We start from the raw sequence: 15000 nt of genomic DNA, 5'->3' as shown, positions 1-15000 counted from the left end.
TGTATATGTTGCTGGTTGTATGATCATATGTTGCTGGTTGTATGATCATATGTATATGTTGCTGGTTGTATGATCATATGTTGCTGGTTGTATGATCATATGTATATGTTGCTGGTTGTATGATCATATGTATATGTTGCTGGTTGTATGATCATATGTATATGTTGCTGGTTGTATGATCATATGTTGCTGGTTGTATGATCATATGTTGCTGGTTGTATGATCATATGTATATGTTGCTGGTTGTATGATCATATGTATATGTTGCTGGTTGTATGATCATATGTATATGTTGCTGGTTGTATGATCATATGTATATGTTGCTGGTTATATGATCATATATATATGTTGCTGGTTGTATGATCATATGTATATGTTGCTGGTTGTATGATCATATGTATATGTTGCTGGTTGTATGATCATATGTTGCTGGTTGTATGATCATATGTTGCTGGTTGTATGATCATATGTTGTTGGTTGTATGATCATTGTATGTTGCTGGTTGATCATATGTATATGTTGCTGGTTGTATGATCATATGTATATGTTGCTGGTTGTATGATCATATGTTGCTGGTTGTATGATCATATGTTGCTGGTTGTATGATCATATGTTGTTGGTTGTATGATCATATGTTGTTGGTTGTATGATCATATGTTGCTGGTTGTATGATCATATGTTGCTGGTTGTATGATCATATGTTGCTGGTTGTATGATCATATGTATATGTTGCTGGTTGTATGATCATATGTATATGTTGCTGGTTGTATGATCATATGTATATGTTGCTGGTTGTATGATCATATGTATATGTTGCTGGTTGTATGATCATATGTATATGTTGCTGGTTGTATGATCATATGTTGTTGGTTGTATGATCATATGTATATGTTGCTGGTTGTATGATCATATGTATATGTTGCTGGTTGTATGATCATATGTTGCTGGTTGTATGATCATATGTTGCTGGTTGTATGATCATATGTATATGTTGCTGGTTGTATGATCATATGTATATGTTGCTGGTTGTATGATCATATGTATATGTTGCTGGTTGTATGATCATATGTATATGTTGCTGGTTGTATGATCATATGTTGCTGGTTGTATGATCATATGTTGCTGGTTGTATGATCATATGTATATGTTGCTGGTTGTATGATCATATGTATATGTTGCTGGTTGTATGATCATATGTATATGTTGCTGGTTGTATGATCATATGTATATGTTGTTGGTTGTATGATCATATGTTGTTGGTTGTATGATCATATGTTGCTGGTTGTATGATCATATGTTGCTGGTTGTATGATCATATGTATATGTTGCTGGTTGTATGATCATATGTTGCTGGTTGTATGATCATATGTTGTTGGTTGTATGATCATATGTATATGTTGCTGGTTGTATGATCATATGTATATGTTGCTGGTTGTATGATCATATGTATATGTTGCTGGTTGTATGATCATATGTATATGTTGCTGGTTGTATGATCATATGTATGTTGCTGGTTGTATGATCATATGTATTGTTGCTGGTTGTATGATCATATGTATATGTTGCTGGTTGTATGATCATATGTATATGTTGCTGGTTGTATGATCATATGTATATGTTGCTGGTTGTATGATCATATGTATATGTTGCTGGTTGTATGATCATATGTATATGTTGCTGGTTGTATGATCATATGTATATGTTGCTGGTTGTATGATCATATGTATGCTGGTTGTATGATCATGGTTGCTGGTTGTATGATCATATGTTGCTGGTTGTATGATCATATGTTGCTGGTTGTATGATCATATGTATATGTTGCTGGTTGTATGATCATATGTATATGTTGCTGGTTGTATGATCATATGTATATGTTGCTGGTTGTATGATCATATGTATATGTTGTTGGTTGTATGATCATATGTATATGTTGCTGGTTGTATGATCATATGTATATGTTGTTGGTTGTATGATCATATGTTGTTGGTTGTATGATCATATGTTGTTGGTTGTATGATCATATGTTGCTGGTTGTATGATCATATGTTGCTGGTTGTATGATCATATGTATATGTTGCTGGTTGTATGATCATATGTATATGTTGCTGGTTGCGGTGAAGTGTGTGTGTGTATCAGATTGTGTAAGTGTGTGTATGTGTCATACCATGTGTGTGTACGTAAACTTGCTACAGTGTGTATTGTACCAGGTGTGTGTTAGCGGTGAGCGGCGTGGTTAGCTCGGGCCGGTTGTCTCGTCTCCTGGTGCGTAATGGAGGTTTTTTCCCCTGGCTGTCGGCTTTGCCCTGGCTCAGTCTCCTCACTGGGCTGGTCAGCCAGCGCTTCAACGTGTTCCCGGTACCAGAACCACTCCGCTTGGGCCCCGGGGAGCCCACGTTCACACCAGGAGAACCAATAGACACTCCGCCAGGGGAACTGACGGACACACCGCCAGGACCGGAGCCCAGGGATGTCTGGGACTGGAGAGACGCTACAGAGTCTGATCTGACCTCTGAACCTACAGGGCTGGGCTCTGGAGAAAGAGAGGGAGGGAGTAACGGACGGCGGGAGAGATAGGAAGGTAGGGATGGTGGGAGAGAGGGATGGAGAGAGGAAGTGAGAGAGGGATGGAAGAGGGAGGCAGAGAAGGGAGAGAGAGGGAAGGTAGGAGGTAGGTGAGGGGAAGGGAGAGAGGAAGATACAGAATCTTGTTCACATTTCCAAATAATATTGTTGTCCAGTAAGATGACAGGCCTCCAATTCTTGAGAAGACCTACACTATACAGTGTATTCTTGAGAAGACCTACACTATACAGTGTATTCTTGAGAAGACCTACACTATACAGTGTATTCTTGAGAAGACCTACACTATACAGTGCATTCTTGAGAAGACCTACACTATACAGTGTATTCTTGAGAAGACCTACACTATACAGTGTATTCTTGAGAAGACCTACACTATACAGTGTATTATTGAGAAGACCTACACTATACAGTGTATTCTTGAGAAGACCTACACTATACAGTGTATTATTGAGAAGACCTACACTATACAGTGTATTCTTGAGAATACCTACACTATACAGTGTATTATTGAGAAGACCTACACTATACAGTATATTCGGAAAGTGTTCAGACCCCTTCACTTTTTCCACATTTTCTTACTTTACAGCCTTATTCTAAAAAGGATTACATAATTTTTTCCCTCATCAATCTATACACAATACCCCATAATGACAAAGCAAAAACAGGGTTTTGACATTTTTGCAAATGTATTAAAAATAAAAATAAACAGAAATATTATATAAATATAAAAACAGTAAGTATTCAGACCCTTTGCTATGAGATTTGAAATTGAGCTCAGGTGCATCCTGTTTCCATTGATCATGTTTCTACAACCTGATTGTAGTCCAAAAGTGGGAAATTCAATTGATTGGACAGCATTTGGAATGACACACACCTATCTATATAAGGTCCCACAGTTGACAGTGCATGTCAGAGCAAGGAAATGTCTATAGAGCTCTGAGACGGGATTGTGTCGAGGCACAGATCTGGGGAAGGGTACCAAAACATTTCTGCAGCATTGAAGGTCCCAAAGAAGGGAGACACGTCGCCGTTCATCGCGGAAGTCGAAAGCGGCGTCCTCCACTTTCTGAGCCCTCTGCAGTGACGGGATTCCTGAATGGGCTGCCGACATCGAATAGCTTCACTGCGCCGGAGCCTGTTGTCCCGGGACCATCTCTCATGGAGCGTGAGAGGCTCCTTCCGTATCGGCCAACGTTGTGATGGCATCGCCAGGGTCTAAGGCGGGTTCTGCTTCACTGTGGTTACGGTGGGCTCTAGGGTATTGGACTTATCAGAAGTCATGCCCTCCTGGCTGTTGTCATCAAACATTGGAAAGGTTCTTGGTGAACTAAGTTGATGTGAAGACAATATTAGCATTACATTTACATAAGTCAGTTTTCACCATCTCTTCTGGTCACTGTGAGACTTCCACATGTATCTGAAAGTGGTGACCTGCCTAATGGTGCTCACCGGAGAACTGTCATCTCTTCTGGTCACTGTGAGACTTCCACATGTATCTGAAAGTGGTGACCTGCCTAATGGTGCTCATCTCTTCTGGTCACTGTGAGAACTGTCATCTCTTCTGGTCACTGTGAGACTTCCACATGTATCTGAAAGTGGTGACATGCCTAATGGTGCTCACCGGAGAACTGTCATCTCTTCTGGTCACTGTGAGACTTCCACATGTATCTGAACGTGGTGACATGCCTAATGGTGCTCACCGGAGAACTGTCATCTCTTCTGGTCACTGTGAGACTTCCACATGTATCTGAAAGTGGTGACCTGCCTAATGGTGCTCACCGGAGAACTGTCATCTCTTCTGGTCACTGTGAGACTTCCACATGTATCTGAAAGTGGTGACCTGCCTAATGGTGCTCACCGGAGAACTGTCATCTCTTCTGGTCACTGTGAGACTTCCACATGTATCTGAAAGTGGTGACCTGCCTAATGGTGCTCACTGGAGAAATGTAATCTATTCTGGTCACTGTGAGACTTCCACATGTATCTGAAAGTGGTGACATGCCTAATGGTGCTCACCGGAGAACTGTCATCTCTTCTGGTCACTGTGAGACTTCCACATGTATCTGAAAGTGGTGACCTGCCTAATGGTGCTCACCGGAGAAATGTCATTGCTATTCCTACTTTGTTTTATTTTCCTAATAGGTATAATTCAATCTTTGACTCTCCTGTTGTTCTGAAATCTCAAAGTAATCTAACTATTATTGAAACTCTGTGATTTTAAATGCAGAAAATGTTTGACATTTTTACATCTTAACATTCATAGTTTATTACCTAAAATGGATAATGTCATGATCTGGGCCTCTCAGGCAGACCCTGATATTTCATTTTTGATCTGAAACCTGGTTAAAACTTCTTCGGGATAGGGGGTAGTATTTTCACGTCCAGATGAAAAGCGTGCCCGAAGTAAACTGCCTGTTACTCTGGCCCAGGATATGCATATGCATGGTAGTATTGGATACAAAACACTCTAAAGTTTCTAAAACTGTTAAAATAATGTCTGTGAGTATAACAGAACTGATTTGACAGCAAAACCCCGAGCACAATCCATCCAGGGGGAAAAAATGTTGAAGTCATTGTGTTTTCCAATGCTTTTCTATGGGAAACCTGATTTATTAGGGCCCAGATTGCAGTTCCTATGGCTTCCACTAGATGTCAACAGTCTTTAGAAATGTTCGATGTTTTTCTTTTGAGAAATTAAGAAGTAGTGCTAATTCATTCCATGTGTCACTCAGAAGGTCTCTAGTATTTTGGTGCGCGTAAACAAGAGCGCGCTCTGTGTTGTTTTTCTTCGTTATTGGAAACTGTTTATCCCGTCTTAAATTTGATCGATTATTTACATTTTAGGGTACCTGAGGTTGGATTAAAAACATTGTTTGAAATGTTTGGACCAAGTTTACAGGTAACTTATTAGATACTTTGTAGTCATGTTGGGCCAGTTGGAACCGGTGTATTTCTGAATAAAACCCGCCAAATAAATTGACATTTTGGGGATATAAAGAAGGAATTTATCAAACAAAACGACCATTCATTTTGTCACTGAGACATTTGGGATTGCAAAAAGATGAAGATCGCCAAAGGTAAGGCATTTATTATATCGTTATTTCTGACTTGTGTCGCACCTGCCTGGTTGAAAAATGATTTTCATGTTTTTGTATGCAGGGCACTGTCCTCAGATAATCAAATGGTGTGCTTTCGCCATAAAGCCTTTTAGAAATCTGACACAGCAGCTGGATTAATAAGAAGTTAAGCTTTATTTTGATGTATTACACTTATATTTTCGTGAATGTTGAATATTTATATTTCTGTAGTTTGAATTTGGCGCTCTGCAATAACACCGGATGTTGTCAAATCTATCCCGCTAACGGATTGGCGCTTTAAGGGATCCCTAAGAGGTTTTAACTGATAAAACCCTGGACTCTGAGGTTGCTATGGATGGTTACAATTTGTTTAACGCTGATAGGAAAGACAAAGGGGGTGATGTTGCTATTTACATAAAGAATATTATTTCTGTGTCTCTGTTAAAGGCTCCCTCCCATCCTAAACAATTTGAATTGTCTTCAGTTGGGTTCAAACTCAAAAATAACAGTTATAGGAATCTATTGTCCACCCTCCGCCAAGAAATGTGTACTAAATTAACTCACTGATTTATTTGCCATTTTTACTACCCCAGAGGTGTTAATTTCCGGAGATTTTAATCTTGCATGGGGAACGCAGGATGCTGACTATTTAAAATATTTTTGTACTAATCTAAATTTGACCCAGCTGATTACAAAGCCTTCACGTCCAAACTTAAAGGATCCTACGAAATTGACTTTGATTAACCTCATATTTACAAATACTCCAGAGAAATATGCTGGGAGTGGAGTGTTTGCTTTGGATATTAGTGACCACTGTCCCATTGTATGTGTCAGGGATATACAGATGCCTCGATCCAAACCTCGCTTTATCAACAAGAGGGATTTTAAACATTTCAATGAACATGTTGCATCTATACCTGACCCAGAGTTGGCTCTGAACCACTTCTCAAATGTTTCAATTGTATTGTAGATAAACACGCCCCCTTTAAAAAACTGAGAATTAAAAATAGGTCTTGCCCTTGGTTCAGTCCAGAGCTATCTGAAGTCATACACAACAGAGGTGCTGCCTGAGCCAAAGCTAGATTCACAGACGCGGGCCCAGACTGGCAGTCTTTCAGGCGATTGAGAAATCTGTGTGTAAAACTAGTTAAAAAGCTAAATCAGATTATTATGTTGATACACTATCTGAATGTACAGGGAAAGCTGTTAAATCACTGAAGGGTTGTGTCTTCTCTTGTCACGACATCCGCCGAAGTCGGGTCCTCTCCTTGTTCGGGCGGCGCTCGGTGTCGCCAGTCTTCTAGCCATCATCGATCCACGTTTCATTTTTCATTTTCCATGTGTTTTGTCTTTGTAACGGTCATCGTATGAAGGAGAAGAAGAGGACCAATGCGCAGCGTGGTAAATGTTCATATTTAATAGAACAAACTGAACACGACAAAATACAAAAATAACAAAGTGAAATAACAAACCGAAACAGTTCCGTGTGGAACACACAGACACAGGAAACAATCACCCACAACTCAAAAGTGAAACCAGGCCACCTAAGTATGGTTCTCAATCAGGGACAACGATAAACAGCTGCCTCTGATTGAGAACCATACCAGGCCAAACACAGAATCCCAAATTATAGAAAAGGGGACATAGACTGCCCACCCCAACTCACGCCCTGACCATACTAAAACAAAGGAACTAAGGTCCGAACGTGACAGTCTTGTTTTTCCTCACACCTGGTTTCAATTCCCTCAATTACTTGTTGTATATTTAACCCTCTATTCCCCCCATGTCTTTGTGTGGGATTGTTTATTGTAAGTGCATGTGCACGTTTTCTCTGGTGTGCGACGGGTTTTGTACCCATTTGTTTGTTGTTCTGGTTTCCTGTGGTTTTATGAATAAAACTGCTCCGTTGATTACCCAGTTTTGCCCTCTTGCGTCTGACTTCCCTGCCACCAGTTACACACTCCCTTACACCTCTTCTCTCCCCCATGAAATTCATTTAGATTCTGTCCCTGCTACTGACAAAATTGATATCATTAATGTATTTAATCACCATTGTATATCAGCGGGCTATATCTTTGAATGTATTTCAAAGCCAACTCTTGAAATGAGTCGTTTGGATGTTGATGGTGAAAAACTATTGTATGATACTGAAAATGCTTGTCAGGAGTTTTCTTTTCAGAAATTCACTGATAAAAAGGTCCTGGATGATTCGCTAACATTAGACAATAAAAAAATCCACAGGGGCTGATCATTTGGAGCCTGGTCTGCTTAAGTGTGCAGCTTCCTTTATTGCTGCCTCAGAAGCGCACATTTTAATGAACATTGTTATCAGGAAGTATTCCAAAAGCATGTAGATCTGCATATGTGCTGCCACTGCATAAGGGTGGGGATACAAAGGATCTGGACAACTATCGCCCCATAAGGGTGGGGATACTAAGGATCTGGACAACTATCGCCCCATAAGGGTGGGGATACCAAGGATCTGGACAACTATCGCCCCATAAGGGTGGGGATACTAAGGATCTGGACAACTATCGCCCCATAAGGGTGGGGATACTAAGGATCTGGACAACTATCGCCCCATAAGGGTGGGGATACAAAGGATCTGGACAACTATCGCCCCATAAGGGTGGGGATACAAAGGATCTGGACAACTATCGCCCCATAAGGGTGGGGATACCTAGGATCTGGACAACTATCGCCCCATAAGGGTGGGGATACTAAGGATCTGGACAACTATCGCCCCATAAGGGTGGGGATACAAAGGATCTGGACAACTATCGCCCCATAAGGGTGGGGATACAAAGGATCTGGACAACTATCGCCCCATAAGGGTGGGGATACAAAGGATCTGGACAACTATCGCCCCATAAGGGTGGGGATACCAAGGATCTGGACAACTATCGCCCCATAAGGGTGGGGATACCAAGGATCTGGACAACTATCGCCCCATAAGGGTGGGGATACCAAGGATCTGGACAACTATCGCCCCATAAGGGTGGGGATACAAAGGATCTGGACAACTATCGCCCCATAAGGGTGGGGATACCAAGGATCTGGACAACTATCGCCCCATAAGGGTGGGGATACCAAGGATCTGGACAACTATCGCCCCATAAGGGTGGGGATACCAAGGATCTGGACAACTATCGCCCCATAAGGGTGGGGATACAAAGGATCTGGACAACTATCGCCCCATAAGGGTGGGGATACAAAGGATCTGGACAACTATCGCCCCATAAGGGTGGGGATACAAAGGATCTGGACAACTATCGCCCCATAAGGGTGGGGATACAAAGGATCTGGACAACTATCGCCCCATAAGGGTGGGGATACCCCATAAGGGTGGGGATACAAAGGATCTGGACAACTATCGCCCCATAAGGGTGGGGATACAAAGGATCTGGACAACTATCGCCCCATAAGGGTGGGGATACCAAGGATCTGGACAACTATCGCCCCCATAAGGGTGGGGATACAAAGGATCTGGACAACTATCGCCCCATAAGGGTGGGGATACAAAGGATCTGGACAACTATCGCCCCATAAGGGTGGGGATACAAAGGATCTGGACAACTATCGCCCCATAAGGGTGGGGATACCAAGGATCTGGACAACTATCGCCCCATAAGGGTAGGGATACCAAGGATCTGGACAACTATCGCCCCATAAGGGTGGGGATACAAAGGATCTGGACAACTATCGCCCCATAAGGGTGGGGATACCAAGGATCTGGACAACTATCGCCCCATAAGGGTGATGATACAAAGGATCTGGACAACTATCGCCCCATAAGGGTGGGGATACAAAGGATCTGGACAACTATCGTCCCATAAGGGTGGGGATACAAAGGATCTGGACAACTATCGCCCCATAAGGGTGGGGATACAAAGGATCTGGACAACTATCGCCCCATAAGGGTGGGGATACAAAGGATCTGGACAACTATCGCCCCATAAGGGTGGGGATACAAAGGATCTGGACAACTATCGCCCCATAAGGGTGGGGATACAAAGGATCTGGACAACTATCGCCCCATAAGGGTGGGGATACAAAGGATCTGGACAACTATCGCCCCATAAGGGTGGGGATACAAAGGATCTGGACAACTATCGCCCCATAAGGGTAGGGATACAAAGGATCTGGACAACTATCGCCCCATAAGGGTGGGGATACAAAGGATCTGGACAACTATCGCCCCATAAGGGTAGGGATACAAAGGATCTGGACAACTATCGCCCCATAAGGGTAGGGATACAAAGGATCTGGACAACTATCGCCCCATAAGGGTGGGGATACAAAGGATCTGGACAACTATCGCCCCATAAGGGTAGGGATACAAAGGATCTGGACAACTATCGCCCCATAAGGGTGATGATACAAAGGATCTGGACAACTATCGCCCCATAAGGGTGATGATACAAAGGATCTGGACAACTATCGCCCCATAAGGGTGGGGATACAAAGGATCTGGACAACTATCGCCCCATAAGGGTAGGGATACAAAGGATCTGGACAACTATCGCCCCATAAGGGTGATGATACAAAGGATCTGGACAACTATCGCCCCATAAGGGTAGGGATACAAAGGATCTGGACAACTATCGCCCCATAAGGGTGGGGATACAAAGGATCTGGACAACTATCGCCCCATAAGGGTAGGGATACAAAGGATCTGGACAACTATCGCCCCATAAGGGTGATGATACCAAGGATCTGGACAACTATCGTCCCATAAGGGTGGGGATACAAAGGATCTGGACAACTATCGCCCCATAAGGGTAGGGATACAAAGGATCTGGACAACTATCGCCCCATAAGGGTAGGGATACAAAGGATCTGGACAACTATCGCCCCATAAGGGTGGGGATACAAAGGATCTGGACAACTATCGCCCCATAAGGGTGGGGATACAAAGGATCTGGACAACTATCGCCCCATAAGGGTTGGGATACAAAGGATCTGGACAACTATCGCCCCATAAGGGTGGGGATACCAAGGATCTGGACAACTATCGCCCCATTTCAAGACTACGTTGGTTAGCTAAGAATCTTGAATCCTTGGTTAATGCACAACTTCGTTCCTTTTAATCTGATAATTGTATTCTTAATATAAACCAATCGGGGTTTAGGCCTGGGGATAGTACTACCACAGCAGCCACGCTAGTTGTTAATGATCTTGTCATTGGATGCTAAAAAGATCTGTGCGTCCTTCTTTATTGACACATCAAAGGTGTTTGAAACTGTAGATCATTCTGTTTTGCTGAAGTTATCAAGAATAGGCCTGGGATATACAGCCTGTTTATGGTTTCAGAATTATCTTAGCGACAGAACTCAGGCCATCTTGACAGACGGGTTTAAATCTAAATTTCATTATTAAATGGAAGAAGTTTAGAACAGCCATGACGCTTCCTAGAGCTGGCCACCCGGCCAAACTGAGCGATCAGGGGAGAAGGGCCACGGTCACGGAGGTGACCAAGAACCCGATGGTCTCTCTGACAGAGCTCCAGAGTTCCTCTGTGGAGATGGGAGAACCTTCCAGAAGGACAACCATCTCTGCAGCACTCCACCAATCAGGCCTTTATGGTAGAGTGGCCAGATGGAAGCAACTCCTCAGTAAAATGCACCTGACAAACCACTTGGAGTTTACCAAAAGGCACCTAAAGGACCCTCAGACCTTGAGAAACAGATTATCTGGTCTGATGAAACCAAGATTTGGCCTGAATGCCAAGTGTCACATCTGGAGGAAACCAGGCACCACTCATCACTTGGCATGTGGTGGCAGCGTCATGCTGTGGGGATGTTTTTCAGCATCAGGGACTGGGAGACTAGTCAGGATCGGGAAAGATGAACGGAGCAAAGTATTAGAGAGGTCCTTGATAAAAACCTGCTCCAAAGCGCTCAGGACCTCAGACTGGGGGCGAAGGTTCACCTTCCAACAGGACAATGACCCTAAGTACACAGCCAAGACAACGCAGGAGTGGCTTCGGGACCAAGTCTCTGAATGTTATTGAGTGGCCCAGCCAGAGCCTGAACTTGAACCCAATCGAACATCTCTGTAGAGACCTGAACATAGCTGTGGACACTCCCCATCCAACCTGACAGAGCTTGAGAGGATCTGCAGAGAAGAATGGGAGAAACTCCCCAAATACAGGTGTGCCAAGCTTGTAGCGTTATACCCAAGAAGACTCAAGGCTGTAATCACTGCCAAAGGTGCTTCAACAAAGTACTGAGTAGAACAGTGCTGGGTCTTAAGTACTGGGTCTTAATACTTATGTAAATTTGATATTTCCAAAAAATATATTATAAATAAAACTAATTCTACAAACCTGTTTTTGCTTTGTCATTATGGGATATTGTGTGTAGATTGATTAGGTGGAAAAATGATTTAATTCATTTTAGAACAAGGCTGTAACGTAACAAAATGTGGAAAAAGTGAAGGGGTCTGAATACTTTCTGAAAACACTGTCTATACAAAGCAGTAGAATGGCCTTAATGAAGAGCTCAATGACTGTCAACGTGGCACAGTCATAGGATGCCACCTATCCAACAAGTTATTGTGAAGTGGAAATGTCTAGCAGCAACAATGGCTCAGCAGCGAAGTGCTAGGCCACACAAACTCACAGAACGGGACTGCCAAGTGGTGAAGCACGTAGCGCGTATAAATCGTCTGTCCTCGGTCGCAACACTCACTACCGAGTTCCATCTGCCTCTGGAAGCAACGTCAGCACAAGAACTGTTCGTCGGTGGCTTTAGGAAATGGGTTTCCATGGCTGAGCAGCCGCACACAAGCCTAAGATCACCCTGAGCAAAGCATTGTCTGGAGTGGTGTAAAGCTCACTGCCATTGGACTCTGGAGCAGTGGAAACGTGTTCTCTAGAGTGATGAATCACGCTTCACCATCTGGCAGTCTGAAAGACGAATCTGGGTTTGGCGGATGCCAGGAGAACGCCACCTGCCCGAATGCATAGTGTCAACTGTAAAGTTTGGCGGAGGAGGAATAATGGTCTGGGCTGTTTTGGTTGGTTTGGGTTAGGCGCCTTAGTTCCAGTGAAGGGAAATAACGCTACAGCATATAATGACATTCTAGATGACTCTGCTTCCAACTTTGTGGCAACAGTTTGGGGACGGCCCTTTCCTGTTTCAGCATGACAATGCCCCCATGCACAAAGCGATGTCCATACAGAAATGGTTTGTCGAGATCCATGTGGAAGAATTTGACTGGCCTGTACAGAGCCCTGGCCTCAACCCCATCGAACACCTTTGGGATGAATTGGAACACTGACTGTGACCCAGGCCTAATCACCCAACATCACTGCCCGACCTCACTAATGCTCTTGTGGCTGAATGGAAGCAAGTCCCCGCAGCAATGTTCTAACATCTAGTGGAAAGCCTTCCCAGAAGAGTGGAGGCTGTTATAGCAGCAAACTGGGGACCAACTCCATATTAATGCCCATGATTTTGGAATGTAGTATACCCCCAACCCCCTCCTAAAGATATAGGTTTTGAAAGGAATATCTCTCAAAGTATTGTAAGTGTGTTGTTGTTTGATAGGACTGTAGGAGGGAAGAGAAAGGGTGGGAAGAAGGGAGGGTGGAGGGAGAGAGAGAGCGGTAGTGAGGGAAGTACAGCATGCTGGGTTGTCAAAAACTGCAAGAGGGAGAAAAGGTGGGACAGAGAGTGAGAGAGAAGGAGGGAGGAGGAAAGGAGAGAGGGAGAAAAGGTGGGACAGAGAGTGAGAGAGAAGGAGGGAGGAGGAAAGGAGAGAGGGAGAAAAGGTGGGAGAGAGAGTGAGAGAGAAGAAGGGAGGAGGAAAGGAGAGAGGGAGGAAAGTGCAGGCTTTGGGGGATGGCAGTTCCCTTTCTCAGGTAAACTTCCTCTGAGACAACAAACCCCAGACCACAGGAACTCTTGGTTTCTGTATGACTGACCCAACCGCACACACAGAAACAACAAACACACAAAGCCCAAGGATAAGTGTGTGTGTGTTTCCGGGTGGGTGGGTGAACGTATCTGGAGCAATTTCAGCAGAAATGAGTGAGCAAAACTGGACTAACTAGTATAACCTGAATAACTAGTCTTGTAGCCAAACAGACATGGACACAGACAGAGGCAGAGAGATGGAGTGAAGGAATTTCAGGTACGGCCACCAAATCTGTGTGTGTATGTGTGTTGTAAATGGGATATGTTAGGAGATCATAATTATTAATACATTCTCCTAGCCTGGCAAAACATCAGCTTATGTGTCCATGTTGCTCCTACAATCCCTCTCTCTACCTCTCTCTACCTCTCTCTACCTCCCTCTCTGTGTGTCTTTCTATCTCTACCTCTCTCTCTCTCTCTCTCTCTCTCTCTCGCTCTCTCTCTCTATCTCTCTCTCCCTCTCGCTCTCTCTCTCTCTCTCCCTCTCTCTCTCTCTCTCCCTCTCTCTCTCTCTCTCTCCCTCTCGCTCTCTCTCTCCCTCTCGCTCTCTCTCTCCCTCTCACTCTCTCTCTATCTCTCTCTCCCTCTATCTAACAACTACAACAACACACAGCACAGGATCAAATCAAAGCAAAGTCAGCTATACTACCACACACACACACACACACACACACACACACACACACACACACACACACACACACACACACACACACACACACACACACACACACACACAGAGAGACAGACACACACACAGTCACTCACCTGTCTCATCAATCTCTCCCAGGATCCAACTCCAAACCCTGGAGCAAGAGCAACAGCCTCTCCCCCTGCGCATGCCTCCCCCCTACCACATTACCCAGACAGAGAGACAGACAGAGAGGAGGGATAGAGGTTCCTCTCCTAACTCCAGACTGAAACTCAACTCAACTCTGAGATCTAAACTGTTTAAAAAGGCGGAGTTAGAGCTGAACAGTTCTAAGGAAAGAGGCAGGATTAAGTTAGATAACTAGCGAATTAAGTGAAATGATTGAGAGAAATTGTGTGTGAATGTGTGTCTGTGTGATCATGTTGTTAATGTGTGTTACACTCTAAAGTAGGACACTGCAGTTTCACCTGCTGTGCTTCTACTAGTATTGTTTGCCGTACACAAGTACACAACACACACACACACACACACACACACACACACACACACACACACACAGGATGTGTGTGTTGGGTTTTAACTTTAGCGTCAATGTTTGACAGTCAGGTCAATGTATAAACCTCTGAACGCCACCTGTGGCTTTACCTTTACCCTGTGTGTGTGTGTGTGTGTGTGTGTGTGTGTGTGTGTGTGTGTGTGTGTACTGTATGTGTGTGTCTGTGTGCGTGCGTGTGTGTGTGTGTGTGTACTGTATGTGTGTGTCTGT

At 43.8% G+C, this 15000-nt stretch overlaps 1 protein-coding gene and 1 long non-coding RNA gene across 2 annotated transcripts in view; one reads left to right on the top strand and one right to left on the bottom strand.

Annotated features, from left to right (window-relative positions):
• Window positions 1–15000, bottom strand: part of kalrnb (kalirin RhoGEF kinase b) — a 70920-nt gene that overhangs the window by 7929 nt on the left and 47991 nt on the right. The window contains exon 35 of the mRNA XM_065023477.1: window positions 2205–2530. Coding sequence (XP_064879549.1) covers window positions 2205–2530 — 326 coding nt within the window. The remainder of the gene's footprint in view (window positions 1–2204; window positions 2531–15000) is intronic.
• Window positions 13515–15000, top strand: part of LOC135573751 (uncharacterized) — a 1796-nt gene continuing 310 nt past the window's right edge. Inside the window, exons 1-2 of the long non-coding RNA XR_010464882.1 lie at window positions 13515–13799; window positions 14373–15000. The exon at window positions 14373–15000 is cut by the window's right edge and continues 310 nt beyond it. This is a non-coding gene — a long non-coding RNA (uncharacterized LOC135573751). The remainder of the gene's footprint in view (window positions 13800–14372) is intronic.

This window comes from Oncorhynchus nerka, linkage group LG2 (assembly GCF_034236695.1).
Source record: "Oncorhynchus nerka isolate Pitt River linkage group LG2, Oner_Uvic_2.0, whole genome shotgun sequence".
Taxonomy (NCBI): Eukaryota; Metazoa; Chordata; class Actinopteri; order Salmoniformes; family Salmonidae; genus Oncorhynchus; species Oncorhynchus nerka.
The sequence above is the reverse complement of the archived record's forward strand: the minus strand, read 5'-3'. Positions and strand labels throughout refer to the sequence as shown.